The 14,774-nt window shown below is 31.7% G+C and overlaps 1 protein-coding gene across 5 annotated transcripts in view; it reads left to right on the top strand.

The window, feature by feature from the left end:
* LOC111714245 (uncharacterized) overlaps positions 1–13,445 on the top strand; it is a 46,075-nt gene extending 32,630 nt beyond the window's left edge. For 3 of the 5 annotated variants that reach the window (XM_023489305.1, XM_023489307.1, XM_023489306.1), the window contains exons 9-21: positions 1,229–1,306; positions 1,865–2,066; positions 4,809–4,861; positions 6,318–6,680; positions 7,205–7,246; positions 7,883–7,956; positions 8,749–8,804; positions 10,228–10,316; positions 10,999–11,127; positions 11,973–12,068; positions 12,302–12,345; positions 12,588–12,624; positions 13,031–13,445. In XM_023489305.1, coding sequence (XP_023345073.1) covers positions 1,229–1,306; positions 1,865–2,066; positions 4,809–4,861; positions 6,318–6,680; positions 7,205–7,246; positions 7,883–7,956; positions 8,749–8,804; positions 10,228–10,316; positions 10,999–11,127; positions 11,973–12,068; positions 12,302–12,345; positions 12,588–12,624; positions 13,031–13,091 — 1,324 coding nt within the window. In that variant the 3' untranslated portion in view covers positions 13,092–13,445. The remainder of the gene's footprint in view (positions 1–1,228; positions 1,307–1,864; positions 2,067–4,808; positions 4,862–6,317; positions 6,681–7,204; positions 7,247–7,882; positions 7,957–8,748; positions 8,805–10,227; positions 10,317–10,998; positions 11,128–11,972; positions 12,069–12,301; positions 12,346–12,587; positions 12,625–13,030) is intronic. The other 2 variants (XM_023489308.1, XM_023489310.1) reach the window with 2 other exon arrangements.
* Positions 13,446–14,774: the final 1,329 nt, after the last annotated feature.

The following is a 14,774-nucleotide window of genomic DNA, read 5'->3' as shown; positions in this document are numbered from 1 at the left end:
GAGAAAGATGAGAAAGGAATGGGGAGAGAGGAGTCAAACAGAAATCAGAACGACATGGATAAAGGTATGGGGAGGGCGTACAGGGATAGAAAGGAAATGAAGAGAAGGATAGAAAGGAAAGAAAATTATAACGCTGTTGACTGTGAAGTGACGGAAAGGATGAAAATAGGATAACTTATTGGAAATGTTATAGAAACAAAGAGGAGAAGGTAGTCTAGAAAGGAAGGGGAGAAGGTAGTCTAGACAGAAAGGGGAGAAGGTAGTCTAGAAAGAAAGGGGAGAAGGTAGTCTAAAAAGGAAGGGGAGAAGGTAGTCTAGAAAGGAAGGGGAGGTCTAAAAAGGAAAGGGAGAAGTTAGTCTAGAAAGAAAGGGGAAAAGGAAGTCTAGAATGGAAGGGCAGAAGGTAGTCTAGAAAGGAAGGGGAGAAGGTAGTCTAGAAAGGAAGGGGAGAAGGTAGTCTAGAGAGGAAGAGGAGAAGGTAGTCTAGAAAGGAAGAAAGGAGGTAGTCTAGAAAGGAGGGGAAGAAGGTAGTCTAGAAAGGAAGGGGAGAAGGTAGTCTAGAAAGGAAGGGGAGAAGATAGTCTAGAAAGGAAGGGGAAAGGTAGTCTAGAAAGGAAGGGGAGAAGGTAGTCTAGAAAGGAAGGGGAGAAGGTAGTCTAGAAAGGAAGGGGATAAGGTAGTCTAGAAAGGAAGGGGAGAAGGTAGTCTAGAAAGGAAGGGGATAAGGTAGTCTAGAAAGGAAGGGGATAAGGTAGTCTAGAAAGAAAGGGGAGAAGGTAGTCTAGAAAGGAAGGGGAGAAGGTAGTCTAGAAAGGAAGGGGAGAAGGTAATCTAGAGAGGAAGAGGAGAAGGTAGTCTAGAAAGGAAGGGAGGAGGTAGTCTAGAAAGGAAGGGGAGTAGATAGTCTAGAAAGGAAGGGAAGAAGGTAGTCTAGAAAATAAGGGAAGAAGGTTGTCTAGAAAGGAATAGGAGAAGGTAGTCTAGAAAGGAAGGTGAGAAGGTCGTCTAGAAAGGAAGGGGAGAAGGTAGTCTAGAAAGGAAGGGAGAAGGTAGTCTAGAAAGGAAGGGGAGAAGGTAGTCTAGAAAGGAAGGGGAGAAGGTAGTCTAGAAAAGAAAGTTAACAATGTAAAGTAAAATTTCAATTTCTTGAAACAAAAAGTTCCTCAGGATAGATTTTAATCTGATTATTTGAGTTTTTGTTTCAAGCAGAATACATATATTTTAACAGAAGAAAGAGTATTTCTTGGTCCATGGATGCAAATCACAAGAATAGTTCACAACGTTCCTCTTCAAGTTCAACTTCAAGGTAAAATTACATGAAACTAATGTGAATTTTACAATCCCATTCGTAAAATTCTTGAACTCGTTTAGAAATTTTGTTCAATTTTCGTTATGGAGAAAAATTCCTTCTTGTAAATTCAATCTATCAAAATTTGAAAACTAGTGGTGTTAATAGTTTTTTTTTCTCACTTTTGATAAAACTGGTACTTGGTTAAACTTATTTTATCCAAAAAAAATTGCAAAAAGAAACAAAAAAGATCTTTTTAACACGTTAGCTTTTTGTTTGTTTTTTGCAAATACTTTTAAGAAAACTTTGTGTTTAGAATTAATTATTCTGAAAACGTTTTTTTTGCACCACGATGAACAACACTTATCGATGCTAAAAAGGATTTGAACACTTGAAATATAATTTAAACTTTATCTATTTAATTTAGCAAACTTCATAGTTTCAAAGATTAAAGGTCTACGACTTAGGGATTGGAAAGATATAAGGAATAGAAAATCAGAGTTAGTTTGCTGAAAGTGATTATTTTCTTTGTCATTCAAATCATGAAACCCTTAAAAACGTATTCTCTAATTTCAGGCAGGATCAGAAATTAAAGAACAATGTCCGGCATCATAATTTCAACTCCCTAACCGTTCCTAGTCCCAATACTATTCCCAGCCCTACTCACGTTCTAAGCACTATTCCCGTTCCTACTCCCTACTCTGTTCCTATTTCTAATCATTTTCCCTTTGCTCCAAATTATATTCTAGTTTCTCCAAGCCAATGCTCTCGTTTACCGGTAAGTATATTTTTTTTTACTTTTAGAATTTTTGTAATTTATTTAGTTTAAGTTTATCGATACCTCTCTTTTTAAATTGATAGAATGAGGTTCAGAAACATTTCTCCTTCAGTAAACAATTAGTTTGAATACAGGGTTAGCTACAATAATTAGTTTGAATACAGGGTTAGCTAAAATAATTAGTTTGAATACATGGTTAGCTAAAATAATTAGTTTGAATACATGGTTAGCTAAAATAATTAGTTTGAATACAGGGTTAGCTAAAATAATTAGTTTGAATACAGGGTTAGCTGAAATAATTAGTTTGAATACAGTGTTAGCTAAAATAATTAGTTTGAATACAGGATTAGCTAGAATAATTAGTTTGAATACAGGGTTAGCTAGAATAATTAGTTTGAATACAGGGTTAGCTAAAATAATTACTTTGAATACATGGTTAGCTAATTAGTTTGAATACAGTGTTAGCTAAAATAATTAGTTTGAATACAGGATTAGCTAGAATAATTAGTTTGAATACAGGGTTAGCTAGAATAATTAGTTTGAATACAGGGTTAGCTAAAATAATTACTTTGAATACATGGTTAGCTAGAATAATTAGTTTGAATACAGGGTTAGCTAGAATAATTAGTTTGAATACAGGGTAAGCTGAAATAATTAGTTTGAATACATACTTAGCTAGAATAATTAGTTTGTATACAGGGTTAGCTAAAATAATTAGTTTGAATACAGTGTTAGCTAGAATAATTAGTTTGAATACAGGGTTGGCTAGAATAATTAGTTTGATTACAGGGTTAGCTAAAATAATTAGTTTGAATACAGGGTTAGCTAGTTTGAATACAGAGTTAGCTAGAATAATTAGGTTGAATACAGGGTTAGCTAGTTTGAATACAGGGTTAGCTGAAATAATTAGTTTTAATACAGGGTTAGCTAGTTTGAATACAGAGTTAGCTAGAATAATTAGTTTGAATACAGGGTTAGCTAGAATAATTAGTTTGAATACAGAGTTAAATGAAATGTTAGTTTGAATACACGGTTAGCTAAAATGTTAGTCTAAAAATACAACCTTTCATGATATGAGTACTGAAGTTGTAGACTCTATATCTCTATTGAAAAACATATATGTAGCTAGCTATTTTAAACATGGATTCAAGTTTTTTTTTAATTTCATATTTGTCATTTAATAAATTCTTTTTGACCGCTTAAAGATGTAAAAAATATAGCAGTATTTATTATTATTACAAATATCCTGAAGTTTTGATAAACTTTGTTTTCATTTAACTCCAATGATTTAGAAACGGAAATTCTGAAAAATGTAAATTTCTGGAAAAACATACTAGTCGTAGAAAAACAAATTGAGCTTGCTGGATAAACCTTTTTTTGATTTTTTGCTCTCATGAAATCTGATTTGATTGGAAATCGTTCATTCTTCTTATTTGTCATTTAAAATATTATTAGAAAACTATTTTGATTCTGAACGATGGTTGTTATAAGGGATATGTTAGTTTTACAATTATCTTAAAACTCATCTAAAATGTTAAAGGGAGTATTCGCGAAACATGAATGGGGGTAAAGGATAGGATTAGTCAAAATTTTGATTCAAAATGAAAAATTCTTAAAATTGGAATGATACACTCGAAAATTGTATAAAATACAAATATTGTAATATATATATCTTAATTATATTGGAATGATACACTCGAAAATTGTATAAAATACAAATATTAAAATATATATGTTAATTATATTTGAATGACCACAGTAACATTCGGAATTATGTATAGTAATATCTAAATAGTCAGCTATATAATATAACTGAATGATTTCATTTTTCGCGAACACTCCGTTGACCCCCAGCGTATCCTGGTTTTCAAGTACCCCAGCAGGGATAGGGTTAATATCGTTTTTTAGTCTACAGGCGTCGTTGTAATTCATAGTTTTAATCGTGACTTCTATTAAAAATAATATATCTCGTGATAGGAGTTCCTATCTCTGCTTATTAATATTCCTTGTCGATAATGAGGAACAAATGTCTTTTTCCCACAGCAAAAAATTTAAAAAAAGACACTGCTCCTTAAAATTGTAAAAGTGTACAATTATACGTCTATTTTTAAGGACAGGGTTACCCACAAAGGATAATACTGTAAAGACGATCTGAAGCCCTCGAAAAATTACGATTCTTAGGTTGAATTAAATCTTATGCCTTTAATATGGTCTTGTAAGGGCTTATTTAATGATTTGGTAAGAAGTAAAACCTGTTTAGAGTTGTAGGGAGTTATGAATATAAGGAAACAGACAGTGTACATTTCATACAATCGTGTCTGATGTCTCATCCTTTGTGGGTAACCTTGTATATTTTCCAAGGAAGCTATAATAGAAAACCCCATATTTTTATCACAAATAAATCGTACTGGGAGAAATGTGTACGAGCTCAGACTGCAGTTCACTTTGTTTGTAAACAAAGATTGGGAGGATCCAGAGCCAGAAATTTAAAAGAGTATCGTTCAACGAAACTCCCGAGTTTCCTTTTTGGGGTCTTAACATTTTTGAAGATTTACTTTAAGAAAAAAAAATATAAAAATTAAATATATAGATAACAATATAAAATAGTTTTTTTTTCAAATTTTTTTGAGATATCTACACGTACCCATTCGTGAAACCTGGTTTCCAATACTGAGTTTCAAAATGATACCCTGTCTGAAGTTTTGGGCTCAGCTCCGGTGTATTTTAATTGTTTTATTTTAGAGCAACAATTGGCTGTCTCCTACTCCAACACGTCAATCTTTAGATACGACAAGGTATTGATTTTAGATTTTAACATTTTCTAAATTTAGAACTTTACTGAGATACTTGGTCCAAAAACATTTCATGTTGGATATATATATTTAGATTTAAAGTTTAGTTTTATACTATATTGTTTACGTAAATTATTTGATTTAAGTTACACGTGTAAAACGTGTAGCCGAGAGCATTTTCCGGGGGAAACTTTCCGCGTTAACCCTAAACTATGGGGGGGGAGGGTTTAGCCCACCCCATATTTTTTTTTTGCTCCAGCACTCTCATTTTTTACACTATCATCGTGAAATTTTTTACTTTTAATAAATAGAAATTTAAGGATTTTTTGTAATTTTTTTTAAGCATAGGGTAAAAAGTGTAAAAATATCTAAAATATCCCATAACTTTTTTATGACTTAAAGGTACAGATCTAAAACTATATGTTTGAAAAGCCCTTGAAAATGGACGTAGAATGTGTCACACTTTTATTTTTGTTAAAAAAAATAGATTTTAAAACTTTTTTTGACCTTTTTTGGTATTTTTTTCAACCCTAACTAGCACCTAAACTACCAAATTTATCGATCTAATTTTGGTTTAAATGAGCTGGCCTTGAAAAATAAGGCTATGAACATGCCTTTTAACCCTATACCTATTCTCTTAGGTCTTTTCTGACGCCCCCCCCCCCTGTCATACATAGATTCAGACCCCCCAGGCTTTATAGGGTTAAGGGTTTAAGGGGCATCCCTGTATAAAGATTAAAGAAACCGTCTTCATATTTCATAACATGTAGATAAGCATATTTATTTTTCAATTATTTCAGATTTGGAATTACAACGAATTTTTAAACGTTTTAAATGTTGGCAGAATTGAATCTATGAAAATCAAAATTGACACATTACACGTTGAACTGCATGTTTAAATTCTAGAATTGGAAGACTTAAAATTTGAAGTTTTCTAGTTTAATTATATCTTTGCTTTATTTGGAATTTAATTATACTAGGCTTTAAGGGCGCTTCTTCTATTAAAATTGTGAACATGTTCTTTTTGTTTACATTTAAAAACAAAGAAGAAAAAATTTTTGCGGATTTTTAAAAAAAAAATAGCGGATTTTTAAGAATTTAAATTTTTTTACAAAATTAAAAACCTTTAAAACACATTTTTTTTATCATTCATAAACCATCCCTGTGGTCACGTGATGTCCCACAAAAAATTTGGGCCCGATCGGTTTTCTAATAACAACATATTTCCAAATATGTGGTTATTAAAAAATCTGAAGCTGGGTTAAAAAATAATTAAAGCACACAGCTTTAGATTAAACTTAATAAATTTGAAGAAATTTAATGAAATTTGATGAAAATCAGGAAAATAGTTCAATGATTTTATGATTCAAATGAGTATTCTCTTTTTCATTAAATCAGGCCCCAGTTTCTTTTTAAAAAAGAAGAAGAATGAAAAGTAAAAAATATATTTTTTTTTCAGACGTAAATCGTCTTCTAATATCAGCACACATCTTCTTGGACCCAACCCTGATGATAGACGGCTAAGTTTCAACTCCTTGGAGCCGGTTAATATAATTCCAAACACTATAGATATGAGGAGGTTAAGTGGTACATGTGGTACGAGTATAGAAACTAGAGAACTAGACTCACATATTTTATCTCGACAATCTACCATAGAACAGCAGCTATATAGTCCCAGGCTAGGGGATATGAGGAAGCATGAGGTTATGAGGGCCTTGTCCTCTCCTGTACAGGCTCGGAGGCTGGGAAGTTTGCACCAGGATCCTCGGAGGCTAAGTTTCTCCTCCGCTGAAACTAAATCCCCTAAAACAACCCACTCCAGGCATAACTCCATAATTTTTAAAAGATATTTTTTTATGCTCAAATTTTAAGTCTTGTCTCATTTTACTTTAAAACAAATAAACGAATAATCAAGTTTTAAAGGAGAAAATTATACATAATGAGGGCTTTAATTTTGATCCTTTCCCTTCACCTTGTAGATTTTACTATAATTTTATTAATGCATCTATCATTATAACAGTCTTTTTATACAAAACAAAAATAGAAGTAATTATTTCCTTGTTAACATCTTTCATGGTTAATTTTAGATATGTGATATAATTCAAAGAAAAACAATTTTTGTCAAAAATCACTTATAGAAAGAGGGAAATATTATCTCAAAGGGGGGGGGGGGGTCTTATTCGATCTATTATAATACAAAACATTTTACACAAAACAAATTGAAAAGTATTATTGGTTAAAAAACATCTACTAACAATTAAAGTAGACAATTCACTGAATTTAAATTAAAATTGAAATCGAAAAGTATGAATATTCTTGTTAAAGTTTATCTATGGATGAAACTAGAGGAACCTCTCCCATTCAGGCACTAGCTTCAACCAAAACTAGGTATTTCATATATTTACATTGTTTAACCTTTATTTGAAAACAAATATCCAGACCAATGTTCTTTTCTATATGTTGACTGATCAACTACTATATTCTATATTTAGCTTTTTCACATTTATCGGTAAGAGGACATTTGAAACTGTTTTAATAAAATATGAATTCCCAATTTGAAAACAGCACTCCACTTCAAATTAGAAGTCCTAGGACCTACCATGGATCAATGAAAATATTTCAAATACTTTAATAGAAAAGAAATTTTTAAAGGGAGTGTTAACGTAATTTCAATTAGTTGCATACCATATTCAAACCGGTTTTACTGAGAAAAACAAGGATTTTCTCATCATTTTAGCTGAGCCGAATGTTTTAAAGGTACCTTTGTAAATCGTGCACGTTCCTTTAAATATAAAGTCCCTGTTATGAATTTTTAAAGGAACTGAGTTTTTGCAACAAACAAACAAATATTCTAATCACTATATCTTTTCAACCTGATGGTGTAAACCTTTGATATTTTAAACTTAGACTATCGGCTCAAACAGTATTCATAGTTTGAAATATAAAAGGTTTACAACATCTGGTTACTAAGATATAGGGATTTAAAATTAGACTTTGTTGCGAAAACCATAGCATTGAGTTTAGAACCAGGTATAGGCGGAAGAATTCGGTTGAAAAAGAGACAAATAGCAGCACTAGTTCTTCACAAACATCTTTAGGTAAATACTAAATATTTTAGGAATAAGGAATTGAGTCTTTGTAACAACCTCTGATTTTCTAATGCCTATATTTTTTCCACCTGATGGTGTAAACCTTAGATTCTTTCATCTAACAGAATTCATAGTTTGAAATATCTAAGGTCTACGGGATTTGGTTGCAAAGATATAGATATTAGAAAATCATAGTTTGTGACAAAGGCTCAAATACTTTTGACAAATTGCTTTTTGAAATCTACAAAAAAGTTTTTTGAAACTACTTGATTAAAATAACATTTCGTAAACAAATAGAAGTAATCAGGTAAGTTCTCAGGATTCAAATATTGTTCTGTATTTAATCCAATATCTTATGGATTTCCCTTTAGAAGTACTCCATACTCCTTGATTAAAGAAGTACTTCATACTCCTTCATTAAAGCAGTACTCCATACTCCTTAATTAAAGGAGTACTCCATACTCATTGATTGAAGGAGTACTCCATACTCCTTGATTAAAGAAGCACTCCATACTCCTTAATTAAAGGAGTACTCATACTCCTTCATTAAAGCAGTACTCCATACTCCTTAATTAAAGGAGTACTCCATACTCCTTGATTGAAGGAGTACTCCATACTCCTTGATTGAAGGAGTACTCCATACTCCTTGATTAAAGGAGTACTCCATACTCCTTAATTAAAGGAGTACTCCATACTCCTTCATTAAAGCAGTACTCCATACTCCTTGATTAAGGGAGTACTCTATACTCCTTGATTGCCCGGGATTAGAATGTAAATAATATTAAGATGAATTTGTTTCAGTTTCCCCTTCTTCCCTTCCTCTACCTACAGGAGTGTATCATCAAGATACAAAACAGGAAAATCATTTTAATATTTCTAATATCTCATTAGCGAGTGGAAAACGGCCAGTCGCGTTATATATTAGTATTGCGTCTGAGCCACCCACATTATTCTTATTTTTATGTTTAGCCACATCTAATGATCGTAACTGTAAGACATGACTCATTAGGGATTGGGTATACTTGAGTTAACTGTTAAATCTTAATAAGTCAGATAAAATTTTATTTTTGAAAAATAATTTCTAAACTTTTATTTGTTTTTTTTTGAGTGCAAAATCTCAGACACTCCCATGGCAGAGAAACCCACAGAATTATTTGAGAACATGATGTTTCTAAAGTTTTGTTATTTATATAGGAAACAAGATTAGTTTCTGAATTAAAGATAAAAAGTCAGGAAAGAATTTTATCGGAAAATCGTTATTCATGTCATCAAATACTTTATGGTCACAAGATACAAAGGATATAGATTCTGTGAAGATATATTTATACCAAGGATTGTAAGGCAAGGAAATTTATTTCAGAAGTGTACACATCTTTTGTACTGCAGTGTACTGTCTCTGGGCGGTAATGTAAACACAATACGGATGTCGAAGCCTGAAATGGGATCCATCTTTCACATAAAAAATCGATGAAATATTCTGGTCATAGAAAACTTTTATGAGAATTATCAAAATTTTCAAAATTTAATGTTTTTAACCTCCTCGGATACTAAACGAACACTGATGCATCTATACTTGTTTACAAATTCCGCCCAAAGAGAACTGTGGCCAAATTTAAAGAATTTGAACGGCGGTTTAAATTTAAGCCGCGGTTTAAATATTGTTGTTTCCATATCGTATAAAATGTTTCAAGATTTAAACCGGCGCTTAATTTAAACCGGGTTTTGGCGGATTTAAACCGTGGCTCAAATTCTTTAAATTCCATCTCTGGTTTCAATTCAATATGTACGCAGAGTATACACGACCGCAATGAACTTTCCTTGATTTATACTATCTAATATTAAGAATAATGATTAAGTTCTTCAAGAATAGCTTGAGACTTCTTTCTCCTCGGTTCCAACTGATTCCTTTGAGCTCTCTACCTTTCCTTGATTTATACTATCTAATATTAAGAATAATGATTAAGTGCTTCAAGAATAGCTTGAGACTTCTTTCTCCTCGGTTCCAACTGATTCCTTTGAGCTCTCTCCCGGATTACATCTCATTTATCCGGGGATTGGAACCTCTCTACAATTCTTTAAAAGAATAGTTTTTAGAACAAGCATTTGAATATGGCTCATACAAAAAAATAAGAAGAATGTGGCTAATCTGCATTATTAATATGTATATATCGCCTTTCTGCTTCCGTAGTTAAACATTTAAAAAAATTATACAAAAATTGAAAAGTGATCAAATCAAATATGGATTTTTTTTCTCCGAAATAATATTTGAATGGTTTATAGGCTGTATTATCAAGTTCAAAGCAACATCAGAGTATTTTTTCACCACTGAAAGGCCGCCAACAAACAACAAACACATTGAGGAAAATGGAGTAATTAGCTTTTCTGAAAAGAACATTTTCTGCAAGATCTCTAATTGTAAAACAATTATAAAAAATTTTTAGTGCTAAAAATGAAGTTTTAAATAAATGAACTTGTAAAAATTGGAAAAGGAAAAAAAATGGCAGTTTTGAAAAATAGAATTATAAATTCTCAAATTGAACTAGGTTCAGCGGGTTCATTTGCTGCTTCTGTGATGTGAGCCATTTATTGAAGCAAAACTCGCCAAATTGCAAAAAATCGTCTTTTATTTATTGGTCCAACATTTGTAGATATCAATAAAGAAAATGTGTTTTTTTTTCCCACAAACTCCAGTTTTGCAACCGGTCCGATGTCGTAGACCTTTGATATTTCAAACTATGAATTCTGTTAGATCAAAAGGCAAAGTTTAAAATATAAAGTGTTTATGCCATCCGGTTCCAAAGATTTAAGGACTATAAAATTAGGTTTGTGGCAAATCTCAGGTTTTTTACAGAAATGATAGCTTGAGCTTAAGAATGATCCGGTTGTTTTAGATTTAAGTCATTCATAATTATCAAACTCAGGAGCATCATAAATATACAAAAAGATCACCAATTGACCAAACCTTCTTCCAAACCTTTTTTGATTTTATTTATTAATCTTTCAATTTCATTTCATTTAGTTGAAGTAAAATATTAATCCATTGTGTTAAAGATCTTCAAGTACAACAACGTATACTAAACGTCCAAACAACCTGTCCCTACCCAGAGAAGATTTAACTTCAACTTCAGAAATAACACTTTTAAATAAATATTCATCATTACCCGTCGCTTCACATTCAAGGTAAAATATTTATATATAAATAAAAAAAAATGTAGGAATTAATAAATAAATGTATAAACAATAAAAAAAAATTATCCAGTATTAAGAAATATAAAAAGGAATTAGGGTTTTGCAGCAAACTCTGATTTTTAAATCCCTACATCTTTGCTACCTCATGCAGAAGACCGCACATATTTCAAAATTAGAATTCTGTTAAATCAAATAATCTAAGCATTAGCAAATTTGAGATTATGGCATCCATGACTCCATTTATTAACAACGTAATATTTCCAGTTTGTTGGATTTCAAACTTTAGATCGTTTTTAAGCAAATCCCAACCCTACTCTCTAAGCACTAGAATTATATCATTTTCTTCTCAATATATTTCGCCAAAAACTTTGGCATCATCAGGTGTTTGTCCTTACTCTTTTAACGAGTATTGAATGAATGAATTGGATTTCAATTTAGAAATCTTCAGTGTTTTTGAATATCTTTTTCCAACAGGAAGCAGATTGTGCAAGTTTTACATCAAATTTTTGAATTCAAAACTGTAAAGGAATTGAGTCTTTGGCTCAATCTCAAATTTTCTAATCCTTATATCTTTGCTACAAAATTCGTAGTTTGAAATATGTAAGACGCATTGGGTTGCTAAAATATAGGGATCCGAAAATCCGAATTGCAAGTTTGTAGCAAAGACTCAAATCCCTTGTCAATTTGCTTTATAACTAAGTAAATGTTTTCAAAGGTGTTTAAATTGCCGTGTTAGGCAGGAGTTTCAAAATACCCACTATTAAAACTGAAAATTATAAATGAAGCTCTGCAAGACTCGAGTTAATAAACTGGGATTATATATCTGTATATTTTAGTTCTATGAGAACTCGAACTTCTTCCCCTTTCAAACATCTGGGAGCACACCTTCACAGTAATCCTGAAAACGGGAGCGCAAAAAATTCATCTCAAAGGACTTGTTCTCGGTTAAATTTTAAACCCTTTTTAAAAAACATTAAAATTAAATTTAGATTAATTGAAAGATTAATCTAAATCTAACCTTTAAAACAATAAAATATATACCTTTCAAGCGCTTAACTGACATTTAAAACAGAAGTTAATAAATTGCTATAAAAAAATTCTTAAAAACTTATTGTTTTTTAAAATATTATTTTGTTTGCATTTAAACATGAGAACAATAATGTAGAATTGAAACGTATGAGTCTTCAACTGCTCATTATTCCCCGCAAGGTAAAAACATATAACTTTAGTACCCGGCGTTACCCGTGGATTTAAAAAAAACTTAAATTTCTCGGGAAACTTTGGCTAGTTACCCCCAAAGAACCCTTGGGTTTCCTAAAAAAGTGTTAGCGAATTTGGTCCAGCTAAAGATAACATATATACATTATACATATATACACCCTTATGTATACATATGTAAGCGAAGAGTTTTATTATATAGATTAAGATTTTTTAAAGATTTATTTGTTCAGGTGGAAGTCAACTAGAGTTATCAAGCTGGAATAAAGGGTAAGATAACATTTACTTACTTCCTTAAAGGGACAGTACGTCGTTGTAATTTCAAGTGTACCTCCGTTTCAAAACGGTACCCATAAAACCTTAATCTTTAAGACAAATTCGTTTCTTATTCTTTGGCGTTAAAAGTGTTTGATTCTGCAATTTTTACATTTTTTCTATTGCAAGAAATGCGCAACTTTCAAGTCACTTTATTAGAGCACCCATCAAGAACAATTAGCTTTAGCAAACAATTTATAATTGATCAGACAAAGCCTTAAATGGAACCGTTGTGAATCTGACATGTTGTTTTGTTAATGAAATTACGCTTAAAAAAACTTTAAGCCTTTGAAACGATTAAACAATTAAAAATTTAGGAACAAATACATTTTTGTCAGTTTATAATCTTTTCTTATTTTAGACTCCATACTCCAGTAGAGCGGTCCAGTTCTAAACTAACATTAATTGTAACAGATTTGTAAAGAAGCTGCTAAAAAAGGAGCTTTAAAACAAGGAGCTTCAGAACCGGGAGCTTCTAAACAAGGAGCTGCAGAACCATGAGCTTCTAAACAAGGAGCTGCAGAACCATGATCTTCTAAACAAGGAGCTGCAGAACCATGAGCTTCAAAACAAGGAGCTGAAGAACCAGGAGCTTCAAAACAAGGAGCTGTAGAACCAGGAGCATCTAACCAAGGAGCTGAAGAACCAGGAGCATCTAACCAAGGAGCTGCAGAACCAGGAGCTTCAAAACAAATAGCTACAGAAACAGGAGCTTTAAAAAATAGCTGCTCCTGCTCTACAGAGGTTTGGTCCATCACCATCACCGAATTTTAAAAGTAGCTGCAGAACCAGGAGTTGCAGAACAAGAAAGTGAAGAACAAAAAAAGCTGCAGAACATTGAGGTATAGAACAACGAGCTGCAGAACATCGAAGTCCAGAAGAAGAAGCTGCAAAATCTGATTTTTTACTTGCTCTCCCTCTTTTCTAAATGCCAAGTTATTCATTTCTATATGTACAATGTACATACTTTGGCACAATGTACAATGTGCATAAGCTATCCCGTGTCACAAGGGAACTTTATAAATCTTATGAAGACGTATATTTCTGGTTGAGTTTCAATTCCGGTCAATACAAATCAAAATGAAATTTGTTTGTTAAAGAAATATGAAAATTTTCTAGTCTTTTCATAATTCTCTTCTTTAAAACAATTTTGACAATTTTCTAAAGGAACTTTAAATTTATTCATAAAACCGGAATCTCAAAGGCTTTAAACTTACACTATCCAAACTTTAAAGATAAGCTAACATCTAAAATCTTTAAGTCTTACGAATTTCTAAACGTGTTGTTGACATTATTATATCTAACCCTTTAAAAGAGAACTGGTCGCTTACGCAACAAAAACTTAGTTGTATAACAAAAATCTATTTTTTAGAGGTGAAAATACGAGGATATTTACATCATTGTTTTATTATGATGCTCTAGGAATATTTTTTTTTCTGATTCTCAATATTATAAGAATTCAACTAAACGCCACAAATAATGTTTGTAAAGAAATCAAATTCCTAGCTTTAGATTAAAAACCGAGATTTTAACTGAATAGATGTGTTGGCTCCCCCCCCCCCTCTCTTTAGAAGATAATTCTGTAAATATTTTATACTAAAATGAGTGTTCACCTCCATACAATTGAATCTAATACACCAAATTCTTGGAGGAACAGAACAAATCCTTTTTTAAAAGTTTAACGAGGACATTAAATGAACTGTTAGCGTAATTTCAAGTGACGTTCCATGCAAAGATGGCAATGCCTGATGTACAATGATACCCTTAGAACCTTTATATCTGATTAATAATGGGACGATATTGTTGTTTTTCAAGGTTTAAAAGTATTTCATTTGATAATTTCTCTATGTTTTTCTGTAGAAGAAATGCGCAAGTTACTTTTGTAGAGAAATCACAATTAAAAATAATTATAAACATTGATAACTAATTAATACTTGATCAGACAAACCTTTTTAGGGTACCGTTGTAAATTGGGAATTGCCATATTTGCATGGAGAGTCATTTAAAATTACGCTTACAGTCCCTTTAATAATAGACAATTAAATGAGTAAACCCTATTTTCTTAAATTTACGATAGTTCTGAATTATAGATGAAGTAATTATAA

The sequence above is a fragment of the Eurytemora carolleeae genome, unplaced genomic scaffold (genome assembly GCF_000591075.1).
Source record: "Eurytemora carolleeae unplaced genomic scaffold, Eaff_2.0 scaffold1432, whole genome shotgun sequence".
Classification (NCBI taxonomy): domain Eukaryota; kingdom Metazoa; phylum Arthropoda; class Copepoda; order Calanoida; family Temoridae; genus Eurytemora; species Eurytemora carolleeae.
Note: the sequence above shows the minus strand (reverse complement) of the source record. Positions and strands in the feature narration are given on the sequence as shown.